This window comes from Topomyia yanbarensis, chromosome 2 (genome assembly GCF_030247195.1).
Source record: "Topomyia yanbarensis strain Yona2022 chromosome 2, ASM3024719v1, whole genome shotgun sequence".
Classification (NCBI taxonomy): Eukaryota; Metazoa; Arthropoda; class Insecta; order Diptera; family Culicidae; genus Topomyia; species Topomyia yanbarensis.
Window position 1 is genome coordinate 134419295 of NC_080671.1, and position 23010 is coordinate 134442304.

The 23010-nt window shown below is 37.8% G+C and overlaps 3 protein-coding genes across 10 annotated transcripts in view; 1 reads left to right on the plus strand and 2 right to left on the minus strand.

Annotated features, from left to right (window-relative positions):
* Window positions 1-23010, plus strand: part of LOC131681413 (adenylate cyclase type 10-like) — a 75253-nt gene that overhangs the window by 20631 nt on the left and 31612 nt on the right. For 4 of the 5 annotated variants that reach the window (XM_058962183.1, XM_058962185.1, XM_058962184.1 and 1 more), the window contains exons 1-3: window positions 1472-1581; window positions 1633-1727; window positions 1787-2030. The exons of the other annotated variant lie outside the window; for it this stretch is intronic. In XM_058962183.1, the coding sequence (XP_058818166.1) occupies window positions 1569-1581; window positions 1633-1727; window positions 1787-2030 (352 nt within the window). In that variant the 5' untranslated portion in view covers window positions 1472-1568. Of the gene's footprint in view, window positions 1-1471; window positions 1582-1632; window positions 1728-1786; window positions 2031-23010 lie in introns of those variants that run through there. 5 annotated transcript variants of the gene reach the window in all.
* Window positions 2143-3790, minus strand: LOC131681415 (juvenile hormone epoxide hydrolase 1-like). Its single transcript, XM_058962193.1, has 2 exons — window positions 2988-3790; window positions 2143-2926 (listed from the first exon to the last, which is right to left on the minus strand). The coding sequence occupies exons 1-2, from the start codon at window positions 3739-3741 to the stop codon at window positions 2286-2288; spliced, it is 1395 nt and encodes a 464-aa protein (XP_058818176.1). The 5' UTR covers window positions 3742-3790; the 3' UTR covers window positions 2143-2285.
* Window positions 7987-16956, minus strand: LOC131681414 (juvenile hormone epoxide hydrolase 1-like). 4 transcript variants are annotated; one of them, XM_058962189.1, is made up of 4 exons: window positions 16818-16920; window positions 10172-10494; window positions 8726-9481; window positions 7987-8664 (listed from the first exon to the last, which is right to left on the minus strand). In XM_058962189.1, exons 2-4 carry the CDS (start codon window positions 10191-10193, stop codon window positions 8042-8044), a joined length of 1401 nt encoding a protein of 466 aa, XP_058818172.1. In that variant the 5' UTR covers window positions 10194-10494; window positions 16818-16920; the 3' UTR covers window positions 7987-8041. The 4 variants fall into 4 exon arrangements, with proteins under 4 accessions (XP_058818172.1, XP_058818173.1, XP_058818174.1 ...); XM_058962190.1 differs by having other exon boundaries at window positions 10285-10494; window positions 16818-16919; XM_058962191.1 differs by lacking the exon at window positions 10172-10494 and having other exon boundaries at window positions 16818-16956.

Below are 23010 nucleotides of genomic sequence, written 5' to 3' on the forward strand. Positions count from 1 at the left end.
CCAATTTGATGACTGGGTCTCTATAACCCGGTCAAACCATTCAGAATTTGATTCGAAATCCTGAATGGAGTCAGTATGGATTTCAAATCAAATGCAACAACCGATTCTGAGTCGGAATCGGTTGTTGCATTTGATTTGGAATCCATAATGACTCCATTAAGAAATCCGAACCGGTTCCGGAATGAGTTTAACTGGGAAACTGTGGACTCACCCGCTCGGACGTGCCTGGCAGGATTCCCCCCAGATAGCCGGCAGCGAAATAAAAACTCTGGCAGAATTTCTGGGGGTCTGGCTGGCAGAGCGCTGCCCAGCCGGCCGGCTCAAATGCAACAACCGTTTCTGGCAGACTTTTTCGCCTTACGGTTATTAACGGTTTTTTCTGCCGGATTTCTGCCAGGCACGCACCGGCAGGACCGGTTTTGCACCGCTTCAGGTTTTGCTTGTATTTTTTTTAATTTTTTTTTAATTTTATGTAAATTTATAATAAAAACATGCCTGGAGACATGAAATCCATATTACTTACCTTGTTTAAAACCAAAATCTTTGTTTCTTCCTATTTTTTTAACTGCCAAAACTATCCTTCTTGGAAAAATATTAATATGGCGAAAATGAAACAACGATGAACAAAACAGAACCGGTGAGGCGAATCTGCCTGCCATAACTGGAAGGAGTATAGCTGAATTCTGGCAGCGCCATTTTGATAATTTTGACAGCTGCCGGAATCCTGACGGATTTTTACTGGCTGCCCGTCCCGCTTGGAAGAAAAACGGGCAGCCAGCAAAAATCCGTCAGGATTCCGGCAGCTGTCAAAATTATCAAAATGGCGCTGCCAGAATTCAGCTATACTCCTTCCAGTTATGGCAGGCAGATTCGCCTCACCGGTTCTGTTTTGTTCATCGTTGTTTCATTTTCGCCATATTAATATTTTTCCAAGAAGGATAGTTTTGGCAGTTAAAAAAATAGGAAGAAACAAAGATTTTGGTTTTAAACAAGGTAAGTAATATGGATTTCATGTCTCCAGGCATGTTTTTATTATAAATTTACATAAAATTAAAAAAAAATTAAAAAAAATACAAGCAAAACCTGAAGCGGTGCAAAACCGGTCCTGCCGGTGCGTGCCTGGCAGAAATCCGGCAGAAAAAACCGTTAATAACCGTAAGGCGAAAAAGTCTGCCAGAAACGGTTGTTGCATTTGAGCCGGCCGGCTGGGCAGCGCTCTGCCAGCCAGACCCCCAGAAATTCTGCCAGAGTTTTTATTTCGCTGCCGGCTATCTGGGGGGAATCCTGCCAGGCACGTCCGAGCGGGGTTTTTCTTCCAAGCGGGCATATGTTGAACGGCAAAAGGTTTGTATTTAAGAAAATAGTCACGTAAATTTAAAGTGATTCATTTTTTGAGAGTGTAAAAGCTTTGTTTTATGCGGTCCTTAAAGCTTTAAAAAGCTCGCAGCATTGCTGTGACGGCGCGGTGATCGAATTGACAAAACAAGTGGAGGAATTTTATTCTGGGTGGAAAAGCAACCCACGAGTTTCCGTTTAATTTGAAAAACGAATAAAACTTGGGTGACAGAATGATGGAAATATGTAAGATTTTAGATGGATTTTTAGATATCTTTTTTAACAAATCATTTTTAGTGCCGATTTCGGCTGCTGACAAAGGATCTGCCCGGCTACGACAGGCTATCAACAAGGAATTATTTATATCTCGTTGCAAAAATCGAATCAAGGGGGTAACGTTCTATATTCTGTTAACCAAAATTTCTCCATATAAAAAACGGAAATATTTCAGAAAAAGAAACTTCAAAAGTATTTGCCTGAACGATCCAGCTTTCTGTATGAGTTTCTGGGCACTGCCGGGGGAGATCTAAACTTGAAAACAAACATTTACAAGGACTTCCTCGGAGAGGCAGGTCGCTCGGACGACATCAAGAACAAGATCATCAGTTCAATGATTCCGGACGAGGTACTATGGAATGCGGAAGACTATCGGCCACACCGTTTCATGACCGCAATGATGTTTGCTGACGTGTCCGGTAAGTTCTGAGATTTAAAATAACCTTATAACGTTCATCGCAAGCATAATTCATATATTCTCTTAAACATTGCAATTTAGTTAAAATTTAGGTACAGGATTAAAAGACTAGATTGTCATTGGTTTCGAAAAACATATTTTGTTCCAAAAATTATTGTACAGTTTTCTGAGGGTTGACTAGTTTGGCTGTCTTACGAGGCGAATGACCCTCAGGTTAAAACATCTATAATAAAAAAATTGTTCGGAACTTTTAAAATTAATACTGATCTTCGCGGCGGTACAATCGATTAACAAATTGAACAATGTCTTTATAAAGCACCTCTGGTAGCTGTAGTGCTGCAAAATGACCTCCATCGTCAAAGTGGTTGCTTTGAATCATATTACGGAAGTGATCTCGCAAAGCCCAATCGGTCTGGTGCATCAAATCGTGCCGAAATTTGGCACATGCAGCTGGAACACGTGTTGGAATTCGGTCGTAGTCTTTGGATAGTTCAACACTATTAAATGCTTCTGAGTATAGCCGCTGGGATGTGGTAATTGAATCAGTTAAGTAGTATATCATGACATTATCTAACAGCGCGTCCAAGCTAAAATATTTTACGAGACCCCCATCGGGTAGGTCTCGGTATGCCGGGTTTGTCCATGTAGAGAATTTCTCAAGAATATACGCAGCCAGCCCCACGGGATTCCCAGTTAGCGCTGCACCAATTGTATCTGGTTTGGTAGCTTGAATGTGCATGTATCCGGTTTCGGTCAGCAGCTTTTTTAATTTATCAGTTAGAGGGTAATAAAAACTGGTATATTTCTCATCGACCACGAAACTTGGTACCAGACTGCCAACGATATTTTTCACTGTTGCAATGGGCGCTGAATTCGTACACATGGTCAAATGAACACCTAAACGAAACAATAATAATAAGCGATAAGTTATCGCGAAAAGATAACCATTGAAACCTACCCAACACTTCATTCTGGAAGAAAGTTGCCATGAGATTACCCACAATAGCTCCCCAATCACCACCGTGCACGTAGTACTTCTTGAAACCTAGTCGTATCATCAGGTTTCGTAGGATAACGGCAATTTTTGCTGGACTGAGCCCTTGTTTGGCGGCTCCTTGGCTAAAACCATAGCCAGGCAGACTTGGCACAATCACTTCAAATACGTACTCCTTCTCGTCACTTCTTGTGGTCAACTGCGGAATTATTTCGTAGAATTCACGCACCGATCCAGGCCATCCATGTAGCATTATAATGGGTAGGATTCGTTTCGGATTTCTTACGTTCTTTGGCTTCACGTGAAGGAAATGTATCTCCAATCCTTGAATCTGGGTCTTAAACTGCGGATATTGATTCAAGTAATTCTGTCGCTCGTCCCACCGACTCAGATATTCTGTCCGCCAGTACTCTATAACTTCACGAAGCCGCCTGCTGTTGAATCCATATTGGAAGGCAACCCCTTCAAGGGGCTCCGCCAGATTCGGAACGTCGTTCAATTTGTTCTTCAGTATATCGATCACTTTCTCACCATAATTCAGTTCAAATGGCAAAATATCGATATTTTTCGTGTAGTTGTCTGCGTCCCCCGGTCCCCAGTATTCTTGGTATTTAATTTGTGGGGCGGGTAATTGTTCAGTAAGGTCTCGATACTGCTTGAACAGTACGGCAGCCATGAGGGTGGTGATCACAAAAACAAACCGTCCCGCAAAACCCATCGTGAAACTTCCTCTTTCACCGACAAAGTGACGACTGATGAGGTGTTGCTGGTCTTCGACAGAAAGTGAAAATTAAAATATAGGTACATACACTATCGTCCTGCGTGCTGAACGGACTAAACTGGCTGATAATAATTAATACATACATATATGATAAGATAAACAAGTACACTAATCATGCTGGTTCAGCTAAATCACGGAATAAAGCATTGCCATGCAATTATAACTGCTCCTTTAAGAAAAGTTCTCGCGATTTATCTTCTGTTCAAATTTAAAATCAGCTAAATTGAAATATCCCGGGTTCAGCATTATTTCGACAGTGACTAATATGCTAAAAGAGGATTTTTTTTTCATTCGGTTCGATCTGCAAATGAGAGACTCTCTTTGTTTTCTCTTCTGTGAATTACTCGGTCGATTTTACGTTTTCGCCTCAACCGCTTCAACTCTCCATAATAGTCTAGCTGAAACCATCGGTTTTTGATTTATGTATACTGAAAAATGTGTTAAAAGTTTTCTAGTACCTTAGGTCGAATCTTGGTCAAAATTATATACCGCTGCTATTGCTGTTATGCCTGTATACTAAAATTATACAATTACTGGTTTTTGGAACAAAGTTTATTTTCTATATCCTTTCGAATATATACTAGTAATTTCGAGGTGATCTTTGTCAGTATGAGACGGTGGGGAGTTGTGAACATAGCTTTGTTTTCGGCGCAAGTTACATTATACGGCGAGATCCGGCAAAGTTGGTGAAGTAGTATTACAACACAAGCTTCCAGCTATTTATAAAAAAAAAACATTCAAACCCATCCGATCTTGTCCGATCCCCTCGATACGATACTGTACCTTGACGTGGTCCGGGGGCTTTACCACCAAAGCAGTGTTAAAACAGTGATTATATCACATAGAAGCTATGGCTACGACTGATTTTTCTTTAATACTTGCATTGTACTTATCTCTTTATTACCCACCTAATAATAAATAAATGAAAATCGATATAATGTACGAAGTGGGTTGAGGGCTTGGTTCTCTCTGGAGATACCTGGGCTTTGCGATGAGCCTTGGAGATGCGGAAATGCCGGATGATCTTTGGCAGCCCTTCGCGTTCATCCTCGCATAACTACGCCCTCTATCTCCCAAACATAAAGCCCTGGTGATAACGCAGCTTATTTCCTAAACATTACCCTTGCATACCAACAATAATCTCGACCAATATTTACGTTTCTGCTTGGTCTCTTAATCTTTTTTATCTTTGTTGGAAAGGCTATTTTTACCCTTTGTTCTCACTTTGAATTAGAATCGAATTAACACTCAGTAATAAAATTAACGCCTCTTATTTTTCATTTTATTCGGTTCCGTGCATCGATGCGTCAACTTGATGACTAACCCGAGTACTCGGTGCGTGCGACTAGGATACCAATAGTTCAAACATCTCGACAACGCGAATCAAGCTCAGATTAAGCCAGTACCAGGCGCGAGCATCCGAAAACGTGGTGGGACAAAGGGTGACTTATAAACGGAGAAGGCCGCCGTATATATTCCGTGACGTCCTACGACCCACATGTCAATTCACAAGGCCCTGTGGTAAAAAGGAGAATGGAAACATGGATTCTTGCAATACTCAAGTGTCGAGAGATCACAGTCACGTTGGGAGACCCGAAAGCAACAATAACAGGATATGGGTTTCGAGATTGTTGGATATGCAGATGCCATTGTCGTAATTGTGAGACGGAAACATAAATCTCTACTAAGCGATCGAGTTCAATAAGCCCTGAATTTCTCCATGACCTTGTGTTCTAAAGAGAGACTCGGCGTGAACCTTGTAAAAACGGTCATTGCACCGTTCTCCAATAGAAAGAAACTGGAGTTGGTTATCCCAACTCTCAGTGGAACTACAATAAACTACGTAGCAGAAGCGAAACACCTAAGTGCTATCCTAGACAAAAAAACGGAATTAGAACTCGCACCTGACATAAGCATCAATTAAGTGACTACAGCACTGTGGGCTTGCAGTAAACCTTTGGGATCACAAACCGAGTTTGGCTTTATTGGTCCTACACACCCATCGCTTGACCACGATTAACTTATTCCTCCATTGTAGCCCAAAGTTAAACAAAAGAACGCCCAAACAAAACGAACTAAAATTCAGAGGCTAGCCTGCCTCTATCACAGACACTATGAAATCAACATTCACTACAGCTATGGAGCCATGCTTCATCTATCTTCTTTTCTCAAACATGTTATGGGGAAGGTAAGAGTGATTAAGGGTAAACTACTCTTTGATGGGGAATTAAATGATCACCTGAGTATAATAAAGGAACTGAAACTAAATCCTGTCTTGACCACAGTTCAAGATAAAATGGAGGCAAAACCGAACCTCGACATCTCATATGAGGTACACGTACACATAGTGGGTCATCAGATATGAGATGTAGGGGGTCCCACACTACCTCAAGATACAATATCATTCTATACGGATGAGTTAACTGGTTCGAAAGTCTACAGACCAAGAATTGAAGAAGCGATATCAATGAGAAAGTGGCCTACAGTTTTCCAGATAGAGGTATATGCAATTTACATCTGCTTGATGGTCTGCAGGATACGAAACTACAAACATGCAAAAATCGGAATCTTCTCAGTCAAACAAGCAGCACTGTTGGCAATAAAGTCATTGAAATGTGAGTCCAAACTTGTTTGGGAGCGCATCACATCTTTACAACAACTGGTAACTCGGAATAAAGTAATGATATTCTGGGTACCAGGCCATCAAGGAATCGTTGGTAACGAAGTGGTCGACGAATTAGGCAGGCGTTGTTCATATTTCATGTTTGTTGGACCAGAACCATTTCTAGATAAATCTATCTGTGCCAGAACTAGAACTTTTAACTTGAGCAAGAGTCCAGCTATTAACCCCTTTATGCCCATTTTCTTTCTAAACAACAACGTTTTCAAACAGCTATAACTTTTGACTATTTAACGACATTCAATTAGCTAGAGATTACTAAGTAGGGAAAGTTTAGAAATTTAGAGCCAAAGTACCCAAGTGATAGCAAGGATGTGAAAAATACAGATCGGAAAACTAGAAGTAGCAGGGTCATTAGAAACAGCCTTAAAATCTGGCGGACTAATCTTTTGTCTTCTGCTGGCAGGAGTAGTGTTTACGCAGCGTTACTTCGAATCGCTTAAGTCTACTAACATGTCTCACGGCAAAGACAGACTTGTTCCTCTTTACCACGATAACCGACAACTTCTAGTTTTCCGATATGTATATTTCACATCTCACTTGAGTACTATGGCTCTAACTTTTCATAACTTTCCCTACATAGTAATCTCTGGCTAATTGGATATCGTTAAAAAGTTAAAAAGAAAGTGTGACTACATCAGTCAAAATAAAAAAAATATAACTTTTGGTTTAGGCCAAATTGTCTCACAAAATCAAGTAAGGCTAATAAATGTCACTATTACCAGTATTACTATTGCTCTTTTTGAGCTCTAACAGTTACAAATATTAGCTCAAGAACTAAAGGTACTACAATTAATCTGATTGGATTCCGGTGGAGCAGTTCTGGCAGGCCCAGTTTGCGTTGACGATGAAAAATTAATTTTTGAGATATCTTCGTTATTTTGCAATATTATTGAAAACTGGTAAAATCTACAAATTTAGACTGTTTTTGGATACATTTTCCACGTAATGAGACTATTGTAAATATTTTAGGAGAATTGTTTTGAGCATTGGAAGATAGAAATTGAGCAGCTTCAAAAATTGCGACAGAAGCATCTATCTTTATGAAAAAAAGTTTTTCGGGGTTGTTGAAAAAAAAAATTCAATTTCACCACCATTTTCAAGGAAAAAATAGTTTTGGAACCCTATATGCGCTAAAAAAAATCATACATTCAGATACAACGAGAGCCAAAAAAATGACAAAAGTCATGATAACATTTGTCGATTCTGTTACTAAGAGTCCGAAAAAAAATTCTCTGCCATTGTGCAGAATTGTTTTCGAAGGGATCGATTTACCTCTGATTGAAAATCACTGCTTCACAGCTTCTTCTCAGCCATGATTTGAATGGAGCTAAGTGATTACGAGCTCTCTTGACAAACATATAATCAAATACATAGGTCAAAATAACCTCTAGTCCTCAGAAAAATACACCTTTCACATCAAAGACATGTGCCAAGTTTCGTGGTGTCGTGCCTACTTGTTAACAGATTTGGCCACGCAATCGAACAATTTAATAATTGAATCAGTTTTAAACAATTTACATTTTATTTTAAAAAACAGAATACAAAATTGCGCTTTCACACCGTTTTCTTCACAAACTCCACTACATCTTTGTACAGCACTGCCGGCAGTTGCATTGCCGCAAAGTGGCCACCATCGTCGAAATGATTACTTTGCACCAAATTTACAAAACTATCTCGCAACGCCCAATCGACGGTTTGCGCTAATTCGTACTTGAATTTTGCACAAGCGGAGGGTACCTTCCTTGGTACGCGATCGTAACCGGCCGCCATCTCGCGTATGGTAAAGGTTTCGTAGTAGAGGCGTTGCGATGTGGTGATCGTATCAGTGAGATAATAGATCATAATATTATCCAGTAGACTGTCTAGAGTGAAGTACTTTAGGAGGCCACCATCGGCAAGCTCTCTGTAAGCTGGATTGGTCCAGGTCGAGAATTTTTCCAGTATGTACGCTGCCAGACCCACCGGATTGCCGACGAGAGCGGTTCCAACGGTGTCCGGTTTGGTGGCCTGCAAGTGCATGTAACCACTTTCGATAACAAGTTCCTTCAGTTTTGGCAAAGCGGGAAAATATAAATCGACATATTTTTCTTCAACGAATAAAGATGGCCTGAAACTGGCGATGATGGTTTTTAAAATTGCTAAAGGAGTGTGCACAGCACACATATTTAAGTGTACACCTGTAAAAATATATGAAAATAATATTAAGAAATAGCATAATAAGGTATTAGATAACTTTACCAATCACGTTATCCGGGAAGAAAGCAGCTATTTGGCTTCCAATTAACGATCCCCAATCACCACCCTGAACATAGAACTTCTGATGACCTACACGATCCATAAGCCTCTTCATTATTAGTGCCATTCTCGATGTGCTCATCCCTTGCTTGGCCGCAGCTTGGGACCACCCATAGCCAGGTAGACTAGGAACAACAACTTCAAACACAAAGTCCTTGTCGTCTGTTTTACTAGTCAATTTTGGTATGATTTCATAGAATTCACGTACGGATCCAGGCCATCCGTGTAACAGCAGCAGTGGCAAAACTTTGGTGCCCGCCGGTACCTTCGGTTTCACGTGAATGAAGTGTATATCTAGACCTTGAATTTGCGTTTTGAAATGGGGAAACTGGTTTAAATACTTCTCCCGTGTGTTCCATTTGTCCAGATATTCTGTCTTCCAGTACGTAACAATCTCTTTCAGGTGATTGCTATTAAAACCATACTCGAAAGCAACTCCTTCCAGCGGTGGGACTAAGTTTGGTGTATCATTCAATTTAGTACGAAGTTTTTCGATTACTCCGGTGGTGTACGCGATCTTGAACGGTTTGATGCTAGGGTCTTCTTTGTATAGTTTACCATCACCAGGACCCCAGTATTGATCCAATTCCTTCACTGTCGGTGGGGGTGCTAGTACCGTTAGGTTTTGATATTGCTTATAACCTACAGCCACCATTAGCAATAGCACGACGAAGAAAACACGACCCGTGAATCCCATTGCTGAAACAAAACAAAAGGTTAACTATTTATAAAAACGAACATACTTGTGTAAGATAAACAATATGCCACATCGAATTGATAGTATTTTCAAACTGTGCTGAACCGACGGAGTGTAAAAAAGATATAACAAGTTTTACATAAGTACTCCAGTTTTAAGTAGGTGTAACGAAGATGCACTTTGATTCAAAATCTGTGCACTACACAAAGATACCCTGTTGTACGGTTAACAACAACCTTTAACCTTACACGCAATAGTTAAATTATTGTCAGGTGATCAGAACACTGTCTTACCAGTGGCCACGTCAATCCGTTGTTGATAAGCGTGGGACGAGTAGACTCCAATTAAGAATGATTTTCGTTTTGCCTTGACTCTGCGATAGTATGCATCTCCAGTCCGGCCAATTGATTTATGTATATCATGTGTTTGTTATTCCTGAATATACATGAAACGTCTACTCGATCGGTTTGAACCAGAATGTTGGTGAAGAATGGCAGAGATAAGGAAACAATCAAACGAAAAATAGTGCAAATTCTGACTGTCCTTTGGCACCTATTCTCACTTTCATAGGTTTATACCAATATTGCTAAACTAGTTCTGCGAACCTTGTAATGTTAACTATACTATTGTGTAATCTTAAAATAAGGTAACTTGTTATTCTCTAAGTTATAAACTGTATTATTAATAATTACTTATGATATTGGTGTACTCCATTACTACTGCAGTTCAAGAGTGAAGACCATTATTCAGTACCAGAATGATACAATTTCATTGCCTATATTCTACTTCATAGTTTGATAATTACCTTTCAATTCTTTTTTCAAACTGATGTTACTTGCAGCTTCACAATATTGCGTTTTAACGGGTAGACGCTGTTAATAACACTGACCAGTCTTGGCTCTCTACAACTGAACGTCTCGCTGATATTTGCCTACACAAAACATACACCCATAAAAATACCGGCTTTTTAACTAGTAGTTGTGACCTTACCGGCAAATGTTCTTGGCGTGTTTATCTATAAGTAAATAATAAAACAAATTGGTAGTATTTTTGAGAGTCATTGTCAAAATTTTAACCAGATTATGTAATCGCGAGGCACCGTAATCTGGAGTAATCTGCTGCCTCTGCTGGTAAGCTTTCGTTCCGAAGGTCGTTTAATATACTGGCATGATATGCATATATGTTCCATGCCCTATGGAATTCTCCGTATACATGGGACAATTATGCGTATTACGGCAGTAAAGGTAATGGTAATGGAGGGTGATCTTCGTGTGTCTCTTGGCCTCTGAGCGAGAGATGATTCTCCAGTTTTGCTCATTGATTTTTGCCTATCACGGTTGTTTTCGTTTTTCATGAACACACATGAAATACTAACTCCATCAAAGACAGTGAGTTGCAGGGATAATTGTCCACCAGTTGAATATATCTTTGAGCTCAAAGTAGTTTATTTTCTGTATAAGCAAGTTGTTTTTTACCATTCTTGAAAAAGAAAGGTATGGAACCCGCTGAAATTTTGAACATTTTTCTATGGGCCGAGTCTTCTACATACTAATCACCTTCATGAATTGAGGTTGTCAAAACACATGTATTTCAACTGATAGAGATGGTACTCTCATGGACAGAACAGTCGAACTATGTCTATGAGAAGAGTTTATTAGAACAATGTGCGCAGTGCGATTCGAATTCAGTTTTTAGTGCCACAAGCAATAATTTCAATTTGTTTTTGATTCTGATCCTTAGTTTCCAAGATCTGAATAATTACACGGTTCTACAGTGATTTTGAACTTTTGCAGTAACTTAGTATAAGTTCTAGATCTCATTAAATGAAATTCAAAATAATGTTTGAAAAATGTTGTATACCCACAAAATCTTGATTTATAGCAAAAAAAAAAACTATTTTTTGGGACTTTCGGCACTAAAATAATTCTTCTCGGTCATTTCTCAATCAATTTTCAATTTTGTGAGTTTTCTAGAAAGAAAAAGATATGACCTTTCCAGGAGTATGCTAGAATTTTTCATTTAAGGGGGTGTTTACTCATAAAAAGGCGGAATTTTTCGTGAAAAATAGTAATTTTTATTTAAAATGAGTGAAAACCCCCTTAATTAAAAAATTATCTCAAAAACTCATCGTAGGGGTTAGGTATTTTTTACATAGAATGTGTATGCTAAGATTGAAAGAAATCGGTTAAGTAGTTTTGGAATAGCAGGTAACATATCAAATCATGTTTTCCCAGAGATGTTCTACAAAAAGCTTCGTCACCGAGTCGTTTGTCAATATTTCTAATGCCAAAAGACCCTGACTCCTACGGTAGCAGACAAAAAGTTAAGTCGCCGGTGAGCTCCAAGCTTGCATATATGATCCTTCCACGCTTTTCTAAACTTTCTCCCTTCAACTCCTTGCTCTCCCTTGAGTACTATGGCTCTAAATATTGAAAAATATACTTCACCTTCCAGTCCCTTGCTAATTAAATGCCATAACAACTGTTGACAAATTGACTCAATAGGTCGTTAACAAAAATGGTTAACAAAAAAAATGGTAAAAATATAATTGTGCAACCGTTGAGAAAATGGAGTCGAAAGAACATCAGCGGCGTAAATAAATTTTACTCACGTACCTAGAAAAACTCGATCTCTCACTGTTGCCATAAGCAAGATGCTGGGTATGGTTCAACCTAAAGAGACTAGAATACTGTATCGATTGTGTTGGTTATTTTCGGCAAATTTGAGACTAAGAGAAACGAAAACAATGAAATTGAAAGACGGATAGGTATTCTAGAGCGAATCAGTTATAAACTTAGAACGGAAAACTAGGACTAGGCAGGCTCATATGTATATGATCAAAAGGAAATGTGAAGAATTCTTTGCCTTCTGCTAAGTAGGAGTTGAGCGTTGCACCCAAGTCTACCGCATGGTCTATGGTAGAACATAACTCATCATCATGTTTTACCGCCGGCGTCGGCAAAGAATTCTTCACATTTCCTTTCGATAATGTCCATATGAGCTTGCCTAGTGCTAGTTTTCCGTTCTAAGTTTATAACTGATTCGCTCTAGAATACCTATCCGTCTTTCAATTTCATTGCTTTCGTTTCTCTTAGTCTCAAATTTGCCGAAAATAACCAACAAAATCGATACAGTAGAACCCTGCGGCAATTAAAACATAGTTACATATGAGACTAGAATAACAATGAGACGCCATGTTTCGTTTGAAATTCCAATGCGGCTGTCAATGTCATTCCAAACGAACAAGAGAGTTGTCAATCGTAAACGTTTAGCATTATGTGGTATTGTTTTTAAGTAAGTATTGTTCCAATTCATTAAAACTATTAAATATTTTAAAGATAAAAGTGATATATTCAAAACCAAATTTATTGCAATACCATCGTGTTTAGAAACGCTAAAGAGCAAGTGAAAGTCGTTCCGTTATTGGTCTGAATCAGCAAAACAAAACAAAGCTCTTTTGTTTTTAGCAAACTGACAAGACAGGAATATATGTACAAGACTTCGAAAAAATCGCATTTTATCTTGGCCTAATATGGTTTTGCTGCTACAAAATACCATTCCTGCGGATATAACTATGTTTTGGCTGGTCGAGAAACTCAGCAGACAAGAAGTCGCATCAGATTTTCATATTGGCTAGAAGAAACAAACGGAATAACAACAAACAAGTTTTGTGAGGTTTGCACATATGCAGTGTTGCTTGTGACCCGTAACTTGGTTGCTAGTTGAATTGTTTTCACTGAATTAAGATGGCGTCTCTTTGTTATTCTAGTCTCTTTAGTTCAACCTACGTTTTTTGAAACGATACAACAAACGTTTGACTGTCGATTGGAGGAAAAACTCGACAAACATGTCAAATGGTCCTAACTGCAAATGAGCGCCTCTCTTTGTTTACTTTCTATTTCGATTATTATGGCATCATCATAATACTTTTCAATATTGTTTGTGGATATATCGAAAAACTCTGATTTCGACTAGCATATTATACTAAGAATTAAGCAATAAACGGCCGAGTTATTAGCGAAAGAGAAAGTAAACAAAGAGAAACTGTCATTTGCACTTAGGACCATTTGACATGTTTGGCTAGAAAAGGTGACCAAAACGGACTTTCATGCAGTGTGGAGGATTACAGGCTAGTCGAAGGTTTCAAAAGGAATCGTAATAGTTCAGCGAGAGACGTGGGGAAAAACTGCATTTCAGCAAAACGCTTGTGCAAGATGCAAAAAAACATGAAGGACTGCATACCTACAAAGTACAACAGATTCCGAATCGAGATGAACGACAGAATACAGTGGAAAAACCGCGTGCTAGGAAGTTCTTCACTCGGCTGTTAACCCTCCGGCACTCGCGCCGTTGTATTTTGTGCAACACTTTCCAAAATTCTAGCGAAATCTTCCTACAGCACCAGCGGCTGCTCATTCGGGGAGCCATTCGCGCGAGTGCTGGAGGGTTAACGACACCGCATTAGTTGTTTGAAGCAGATTCCTGGTAGCTTTCTGGACTGGTCTTCCTCACTACTCGTCATAAATTCAATGCAGAAGATGCCCAAGATTGGCAAAAGTATATGATTTAGCAGGCAATTCGTGCGGAAAGCGGAGTATTTCGTTCGTGTCAACGGGAACGGTTAATAGGTAGGGTTACTAGAAAGAATGCAACCAAAGGCGTCTACTACCACTTTTGAGGTCTCACGAGAGCCCTACGCTTTTCTGACCAAATTTAGTCTCGTGCTATTACTCGAAAGTTGCTCTGGAGTAATACAAGGCTAAGAAGGTTAATTTCAACATCTCTGAATTTTTGTATGCTGCTACGTTAATTCTCGTCTACACCGACAATCCAAAATATCTCAACTGCTCGGAGTATTGTGTGTACAACTGTACACGGTACATTTATTGGCACAACCCCAAAAAATTAGTGTGCCAGTAGTACTGGCAATAATAATGTTTCAAACACTTAAGGATGGATTGCATTAGAACTATTAATGCGAATGGGGTTAGACTTTTTAGGTTCAGATAGTTTATTATTGAACTCTTAATATACACTTCTTTGAATTTTGTTAGATGTGGTTTGACTTCTATTTGACCTTGAAAGCTCCCTCTCAAAATGCAAGGTCAAACAGTTGGCAGGATTCCCGCCATGAAATTCAGGAACAGAAAACTCAAAAAGGATTTATTTTTGTATACTCTTGGCTATAGTCTGGCACACGGATCTTCCAAAATTCGAAAATTTGGCAAATTGGCCGAGTTTAAGACAAAAAAAAATGTTTTTGTGTTTTTGGTTGGAATAAAATGTTTTGTAAAAATGCAAAAGTGGAAAAATATCGTGTCAGACGACAGCGGTTCATTTTTCGAACATTTACCAAGTTGTTCCAAGTCGATTGATGAATTCTCTGAGATATCTTGCCAACCAATTGCAAAAACACAACTTGTACGAAACATGCGGAGACAGCGCGCAGCCATGTTTCAAAGTTCCGGAAAACTAAACTAGGAGGAGTGTATTTGTAACTTGTTTTACAGTAAAAAAATGCAAAACAGAAATCAATTATTTGAAACCACATTTGTAGAGGACCCCCTTAACTGTATTGTTTTAACTCTTCTGTGTTATAACCTTGTTCTCCCCTATAAAAAATTATAAGTGAAAGTAATTTTCTGATTACGCGCGAATAATTAACAAACTTGAAGACGTAAAAGCTTTCATTTATTTAGAAGTTTTAGATGACACCGCAAAAAACAGGTGGACGGTTTTCACTGTGACTCGCTGTACCTACTCGATTGCTTACTCGAAATATATTAGTTCGCACTAAACAGCAATCTCATGGATTCGGTTGTATTCGACGTTGTTCTCGCGATCATTTCCCGACATACATACATTGTAATGATGATCAGACAGTTTTGCATTGACTTTAAACCAAACTCTATTCTGTAGTTCAAACATAAGATGACTTGCGTTTCTTGGGTTGTACAATATATACACATCACAGCGTAACAACCACAATGTCAATATAATCAAAGGGAAGCATTTGACAACATAAACATCACGGGTCACGCACACTAAATCTTCGCTGTTCTATGTATCGCTAGGGTGGGTGCTCCTATAGTTGAGGTGTACCAATAGTTGCAGTAGTGGGTTATACGCCTAACTAAGGTACCAACCATCAACAAATATTTTTTTATCGATTCATCGCACTAAAATTATGCGACAATAAAACTGTTATCCTTGAAATTTGCTCAAATAACTATTGAAAAAAATGATTTTCTTAGAATTTTGAGCTCCCTTGCACCTATAGTTGATGTAGTGTACCTATAGTTGCAAGTCCCATAAGAAAGCAATGGGATTTGCAACAATAGGAACCGAAATTAGCGATTAGCACCACTATTGGTACATGTGTTCCTATAGTGGTACAAGCGGTTTTGAATACATAAATTGGTTATTAAGCCATCTTTATATTTTTCCTATGAAGTAGGGACTGAAAGCTTTCGTTTAATGTATTAACATTGCCCATAGGTCTATTATTATTCTATTTTTTATCAAAAGTTTTCCTTAAGCATGCAACTATTGGTACATCCACCCTATATCATAGGCAGTTTCACTTTCTAATTTCGCTTGAATATCAGTCATCCTTTCTATGGCGAACTAAAAGTAAACAATTCTTATCCTATTCCACTAGGGGAATGTGACTGTTTCGAACCTAATTTGATAAATTATTTTAATGTTCTCTTATTCCCAGATATACGAGAAAGTAAATACAAAATCGAAAAAATACTACATATTATTTCCCTTTGTTATAGAGGGTTCATAAGACCTACTATAATAAAGTTGGATTTAATGTTATTATCAAATGAATTACTGACGTCCAAAAGGGGGTAACATATTTTTATCGGCATTGACTTTTTTTTTTGAATTTTATAACAGTTCTAAGTAATGCACGCGTACTATCGTTTGAAAAATTTGAAAAATATTGGTAGTTTTTTTTTTGCTTTTAGCAATCACAGTTGACCATCTAGGTAACCCAATACTAACTTGCGTCCAAAAAGGGTAAACGTTTTAAGGTTTCTTAGTAACTATCTAATGCATATTTGGTTACAGAAACTTCGTTTATTGTAGTATTTTTCATTTATTTTTTATTGTAGGCGAGCTGTGTACGAGGCAATCGTTGTACCAGCTACGTTATGGTTCATACGGGTGGTTCCATTTAAACCGCGCATGATAACTATTATCATATTCCTGTTGAATTCATTATCATTGTCGCGTTAAGAATCATGCCCATGGATCTCTGCTATTGTATCATTTACAATAGTTCCAATGCTACTATGTATTTCACTTCATAATTTTGTTAAAGCTTACCTTACGAACTTTAGACACTGGCACTTCACGCAGCACTTACTGCTTCACAGTTTATGTTTTAACCGGTTGACGCCGTTATAAACACTGATCAGTTATTGTTTCCCGCAACTTTACCTACTCCAAACAGACACCCATTATAAGCAGGCCTTTCAAATAGTAGTAGTGGCATAGTATCAGCGGAAGAAACAGTCAACGTGTTTATCTATTAAATAATAAAAGTGATCGATTGTATTTTGGCGAGTCACTGCCAAATCTGAAGTAACTGCTCCCCCGAAATTGTTTCATAGTGTAAGTAGGTGATAGAAGGCCGGATAGCAGATGTCTAAATCAGAACTTCATTCAGTAAATGCTGTGTCATGCAATTGAAAATAATTTAGAACTGTTATTTGGTAGAGTACGTATTTTCACCCAATTAGGTAGAGTGAGAGTGGTAGAGTATTTTTTACTCAAGCAAATTTCGATAGAGCTTGTAGTTTATCATATACGACATGAAATTATGAAACACATTAATGTCTAACTTTAGTGTTTATCAAGTGGTCGGTGTTAAGTCAGACCGGACTAAGTGACATTTTATAGATTTCGAGAAAAACGAGTTTAAAGTTTGAATCGCAGCATCCTTTATGTTATAATCCGAAATTTATTTTTACCATAATTCCGTGGGCTTGGCGGTGGACTCCAGACTACAATTTTTTATGCTTAGAGATTTGTAGCTTGGAGACCTTGGATTCGCAAGGTCCCTAGAATCTAATAGCAACACGGCGCATGCTTCAGGTGGTGGATAGAAGCAAAGGGATACCCCGACGATTGGCAGATTGAATTATTTTTGCTGTCAATTCAATTAGATCCAGATCGATGCAGTATCCTATGGTTGTTGGTTCATTACATATAATCTAAATTAAATATTCCATTTGCACATTGCGTTAAAACTTAAGTGAATTGGCCAAAGTATTTGGATCAATCAAATTCAAACCCATATCTTAAATTATCATCAATCAATTGCATAATGTATTAAATTTAAAATTTCAGTGAACTATCCAAAGTATTGGGACCTTATCAATTCAAATCAGTGTTTCAAAAATCACTCCAATCAGCATGCTTTGAAAAAACCAAAGTTTGACGAATCATTAAAATCCATGATTTCATCCCTCGTGGGTTTTATTGGATCCTGAGGAGTGAAAACCGCCAAGGAGTGAAAACAGGTTACTAGATTATAATTGCAGCATTAGCTGTTTATACAGTTTGAAAGTTCGATTTTAGGCTCAATTTAGATTTTCAATTTTCATTGTATCATGCGTAAAAGCAAAACAGAACCTTGGTACAGATCGTGGCGAAACCTTCTTTTTCGACAGACCTCGCAGGTTAGCATTCGATGGCTGGCGTACTCGGCTATTACAGTGAATAATAAAAATATAATATAACTGCCACAGTATATTTTGAAGTGTATTTATTGTTGAATAATGAACAAACTTATGTATGTAGGTTTAACGATGGAATAATGTTTCAACAATTAAAATAAGAGATAGGTATCATACTATAAAACATATCAATGCTACTCCCTCTTAGCATAATCTACCATAGATACTGCTTTTGATATCAAGTCCCGATTGCAGCGAAGTAATAGAAGGTTGTCTAATTTTTCAGAACCCAATCTACATCTATGATCGTCAAGCACAATTTTTAATGTTGAGAAACATCTCTCAACCGATACCTGTGTATACGGTGCACTTAGAACTGTGCATGCTAAATCATAAAGATCCGGTTCTTCGTATTGCTGCCCATGCCACCAATTTAGAACATCAAGCTTCGAATGTTCTCTTGTCGTTCTAGCACCGAAGTTCATCAGCTTAGATTTTACGTCAACTTCGTGTTTACCCAATCCAGATGCAACTTTGCACTCAGTTTCGATCATTTTTTTTTAAATTCGTCTTCATCAGGCTGCATCTCCTCCTCGACAATCGGTTCTTCTGCAAACTGCGACTTCACTGACTTCAATATTTTAAAAGTTTTCAAAATATGTTCCTACAAGGGACCATTCATAAATGACGTAGCATAAAATGGGGGAGGGGGGAGTTTTGTATTTTGTGATGATGTGTGACGACAGGGGGGAGGGGGTCATGTCATGCTACGTAGCTTTTTTAAAGAGGAATAACTAACACCGTTTTTTATTTTTTTAAATATTTTACGGGGACAAGGGAGGGGGAGAGTTACCGTCAAGCTACGTAATTACCAGGGGGTATTTAGAGGTTTGTGACGAAATGCTACGATGGGGGAGGGGGGTGTTAAAAATCTCTCAAAAAATGCTACGTCATTTATGGATGATCCCCAATAAGAATTCTTATAATCGAGGAGCATAAGAGTTTAAAAATTTAGAAACATACAATTGCCATAGTCTTGTCAGCAGGTAATATGTATGGTGTGCTGTGAAAATTCCAGCGAGGATCCAAGTAAAGTGCAACTTTGAAAGAAACCTTTCCAAACAAAGTTTGCTCTCGACTCTCGAGTTGGTTTAGTATAGTAGGGACAAGTGAATTGGACTTCGAAATTTTCGTTAATTTAAATTTACATTCGCGGATTATTTTAAACATGTCTCCCAAAACGAGTCTTACTTTTTGCAGTTCTATCGTTGCTTCGTGCAAAGGTTTGAATGCTTCTAAGAATCGCGTTACGAAATCCCACCGTATGTCTTGTAGACGAAGTTTGGAATTATTGGTTCCCAATTTCCTAAAAAATGGTTCGTCATGTTTCAATGAATGCAGCATCAAATATGTCGACCCCCATCTAGTGCTAACATCCAAGCATGGCATTCGTACTCCAGCTTCTTTGAATATTATCCGGTACTCCAGTCGCTTCATTAACTTGATAATTTCTCGAATTTTCGATAAATGTGCGGTTATTGGAGAACTCATACTGTCTTTTACAACTAGTTGAATTGTATGTGCACCATATCTACCATTTTGAATGCAAGATTTACTATCTAGGTCAATCTCGTCATCTAAAATATTATCAAAAAAGTCTTTTCCTTCATTTTCGTCCCTAATTTCAATATCTTCAAATCCTATTTCTTCATCCTCATATTTTCTATATAACAATTGCTGATCATCAAAAGTTTGTAATAATTCGCTTTCCTGCGCAATATTTAATTTTTTAATAGATTTTGTTATATTTCTTGCATTGTCTGCTGTTACTGCGTACACATGTGCCAGTGAAAGGTCATATTCATGCAAAACTCTTCTGATGTGCGCACATAAATTTTCAGACGTTTGTTTATCAAAAACTTCTGTCATTGCCAAAGTGTAAACCTTCACCGAGCTTTCTTCAATACACTGAACATTTATGCCAAGTATATGCCGGTTCATTCGAGTGGCCGAATCGATTTTTAACGAAAACATGCGATTTTTAAGCGACTGCGAAATAATTGTCCTAGTTATATTTGTCACATCTTTCACAAACCTAGAATATGTAGCCTAGGTGTGAATAGAAAAGCCATAACTGTCGATTATATGTCTTCGTACCTAGATGTATTGGATTCATTTACGGTCATATTGATTGCCCCCGCTAATTGTCCCGCTACCTTGTGGAATGGTGCTGAATTGAATAACCTGAAAGGCGTGGAGTGGATCGTCACAAGTTCTATGAGCCCTTCCTTAAATTCATTCTCATCGATTGTCACGGAAACTTTGACTCGCTTCTGGTCACGTGTTGCTGCGGCTGGTACGTCAGTTCTGCGTTTTCTATCTTCATCATTAATTCCTTTGAGTTTGATTCCTAGTTGATTGGCAATATTCGGATGGCTTCGAGCTATATGACGATTCAAATTAGATGTATCATGTCTAGATAGTACACCTGTTTTGCACCCTTCCACTATACATTTGAACTTTTGGATTTCTTCACTCCACCAGAAATATTTTTTCACTGGATTTGAGGTGTGTTTTCTCATGACTCTAGTTATACTGATAAATTTGTTAAATACCTTTAATTGAGAACAAAGGACTTGCTTACACACACACACACATATATATATATATATATATATATATATATATATATATATATATATATATATATATATATATATATATATATATATATATATATATATATATATATATATATATATATATATATATATATATATATATATATATATATATATATATATATATGGGTCATTCCACGCGAAGTGATCAAAAAAAGATGCAAACTTGAAATCGACCTTCACGGATTTGAACAAAATTTGGAGGAATTGTTCATCTAGGGCCAATATATAAAAACCCAAATTTTTGTGTCAATTGAACCACCCCTCGGGTCATGGGAGCACCCCCCGTTTTGGAAAATTGCCAAAACCCTTGATTTTCTTTTGATCATATCTCCGGTTCTATTTACTCTAGAATCAAACCACAAGATGGCTTTTGAAGAAAATTGTTCAAGGAGTCTATAAAAAATATTATTTTTTGCCGACAGTGTTGCCAACTATGCAATTTTTTCAGTTAAATATTAAAGGTTAATTTTTCTCTCAGTACGTATATTTTAATTTTGAAAATTTTAATGCCATCGCGTTCCTCAGACATTTTTACATAAAAATACTTATCGTCTCAATATAATATGAGCGCATCCTGAGATATACCGTTTTGAAGGGAAAAACTCCGTGAGGAACTATGAAAACAATACGTTTTCATAGTTCCATTGTTACCCTCTTTCCCCTACGCTTCTACTTAATATCTTTTGATATCTTTTTTCTTTTAATTCGGCATGTTATTTTTGCTTTTATTACTATATTTTAAGTTAGATTCATAATAACACAAACTAACACAATCAATTGCATATTTTTTCATATACACTAACAAACGCCCCTAGCTTTCGCGATAATACAAACCGGGTCACAAACGCGAAAATGCCATTGCAATCATCCACGCATATTTACACCCGCGATCTCGCTAACATTAAAACATCCCGAGAATTAAATGAACGTTTTAGAACAAATTTCCAAACGCGATCTCAAGCATTAACCCACCGCTCGCGAAATCGTCCTCGTTCTTAACGGCTTAGATTCATGCCTTCAGTTGGACCAATAAAAAAATAACGCTCATATCTACTAGACAACTCGACATGATCGGGAAATCCAGTGATATCAGGGGAATCTCTTCTAGAATCTGAAACGCACCCCAAAATTAAGTATTATATTCACGGGCCGCGCGATCATTTTAGAACACACACACAAATATGCAAATGGCAATACGGTTACAAAATCGAATTATATACGCGGAGTCACATTCGCGCTAGGATCCGTCACAAACACATTACCATACGGATGATTCACAGATTGGTATACTTGACACTACGATCGAATAACCTTTCAAACCTTCCCCACCCACCCACCAGCTCAGCCATTACCCAAACTATCCACCTGACCCGTACCAGGACTGTTCCACTTGGTTTCGAAGAAAAAAAAATCGAAATTTATTTTTACCATTATTCTTGCTTAATACAACATATTTAAAATCTGGTAAGAGTGAAATGAATTTTTTATCCAATACTATCATCATCTCATTTTTTTGCGACTTAGTCCAGTCTGACTTAACACCGACCAAGTCATAGATAACTTCGTGCGTCTTGATGAAAGGTATTTGGAAGCTATTTGTTGTCTCAAAACAAGATGTTTTGTGGTTCAAAATAAGCCTCCATCTCTCAAAATTAATAGGTTATTTAATCTCTTCATGTCCATATTGTTTATGAACAACAACGTATTTAAACAACTATAACTTTTGGTATGGGTATAATTAGCTTAAAAAAACAAGTAAGGAATATATTTCGTAACATCGAATAGCCATAACTTTGCGAAAAAAGTCGATGGATCGAAAAAAAGATCTCTTCAACTTGGAATTGGTATAACTGGAAAAAGAGACCAGACATTTTGTTTAGTACATAATCTCAAAAGTAGAAAAAAAATGCCGTTTTTCGGGTACATAACCTTAAATATATCAGAATCCTGACTTGATGGGCCATTCCTGACCCATGATTCGGATTCTACGCAGTAAATTACTTCCGAAGTGATCCTTAGTTTTCCAATAACTAAACCATGTTGACCTGTGTGTCTGCTAGTAACTCAACTAGATTCCGTCTTGGTAAATATCTAAGAGAATAACGGATTAATCAAGCTTGCATTGCTTCGAACTTGTTAATCAAATCTTCGTTA

Excerpts from the sequence above, each read along its gene's own strand:
- LOC131681415 (XM_058962193.1), bottom strand. The coding sequence starts at position 3,741 with ATGGGTTTTGCGGGACGGTTTGTTTTTGTGATCACCACCCTCATGGCT. Across the intron at positions 2,927-2,987 it reads CTTCCAGAATGAAGTGTTGG|GTGTTCATTTGACCATGTGT; the intron begins GTAGGTTTCAAT and ends TGTTTCGTTTAG.
- LOC131681414 (XM_058962189.1), bottom strand. The coding sequence starts at position 10,193 with ATGGAGTACACCAATATCATAA. Across the intron at positions 9,482-10,171 it reads GGAGTACACCAATATCATAA|CAATGGGATTCACGGGTCGT; the intron begins GTAATTATTAAT and ends GTTTTGTTTCAG. Across the intron at positions 8,665-8,725 it reads CTTCCCGGATAACGTGATTG|GTGTACACTTAAATATGTGT; the intron begins GTAAAGTTATCT and ends ATATTTTTACAG.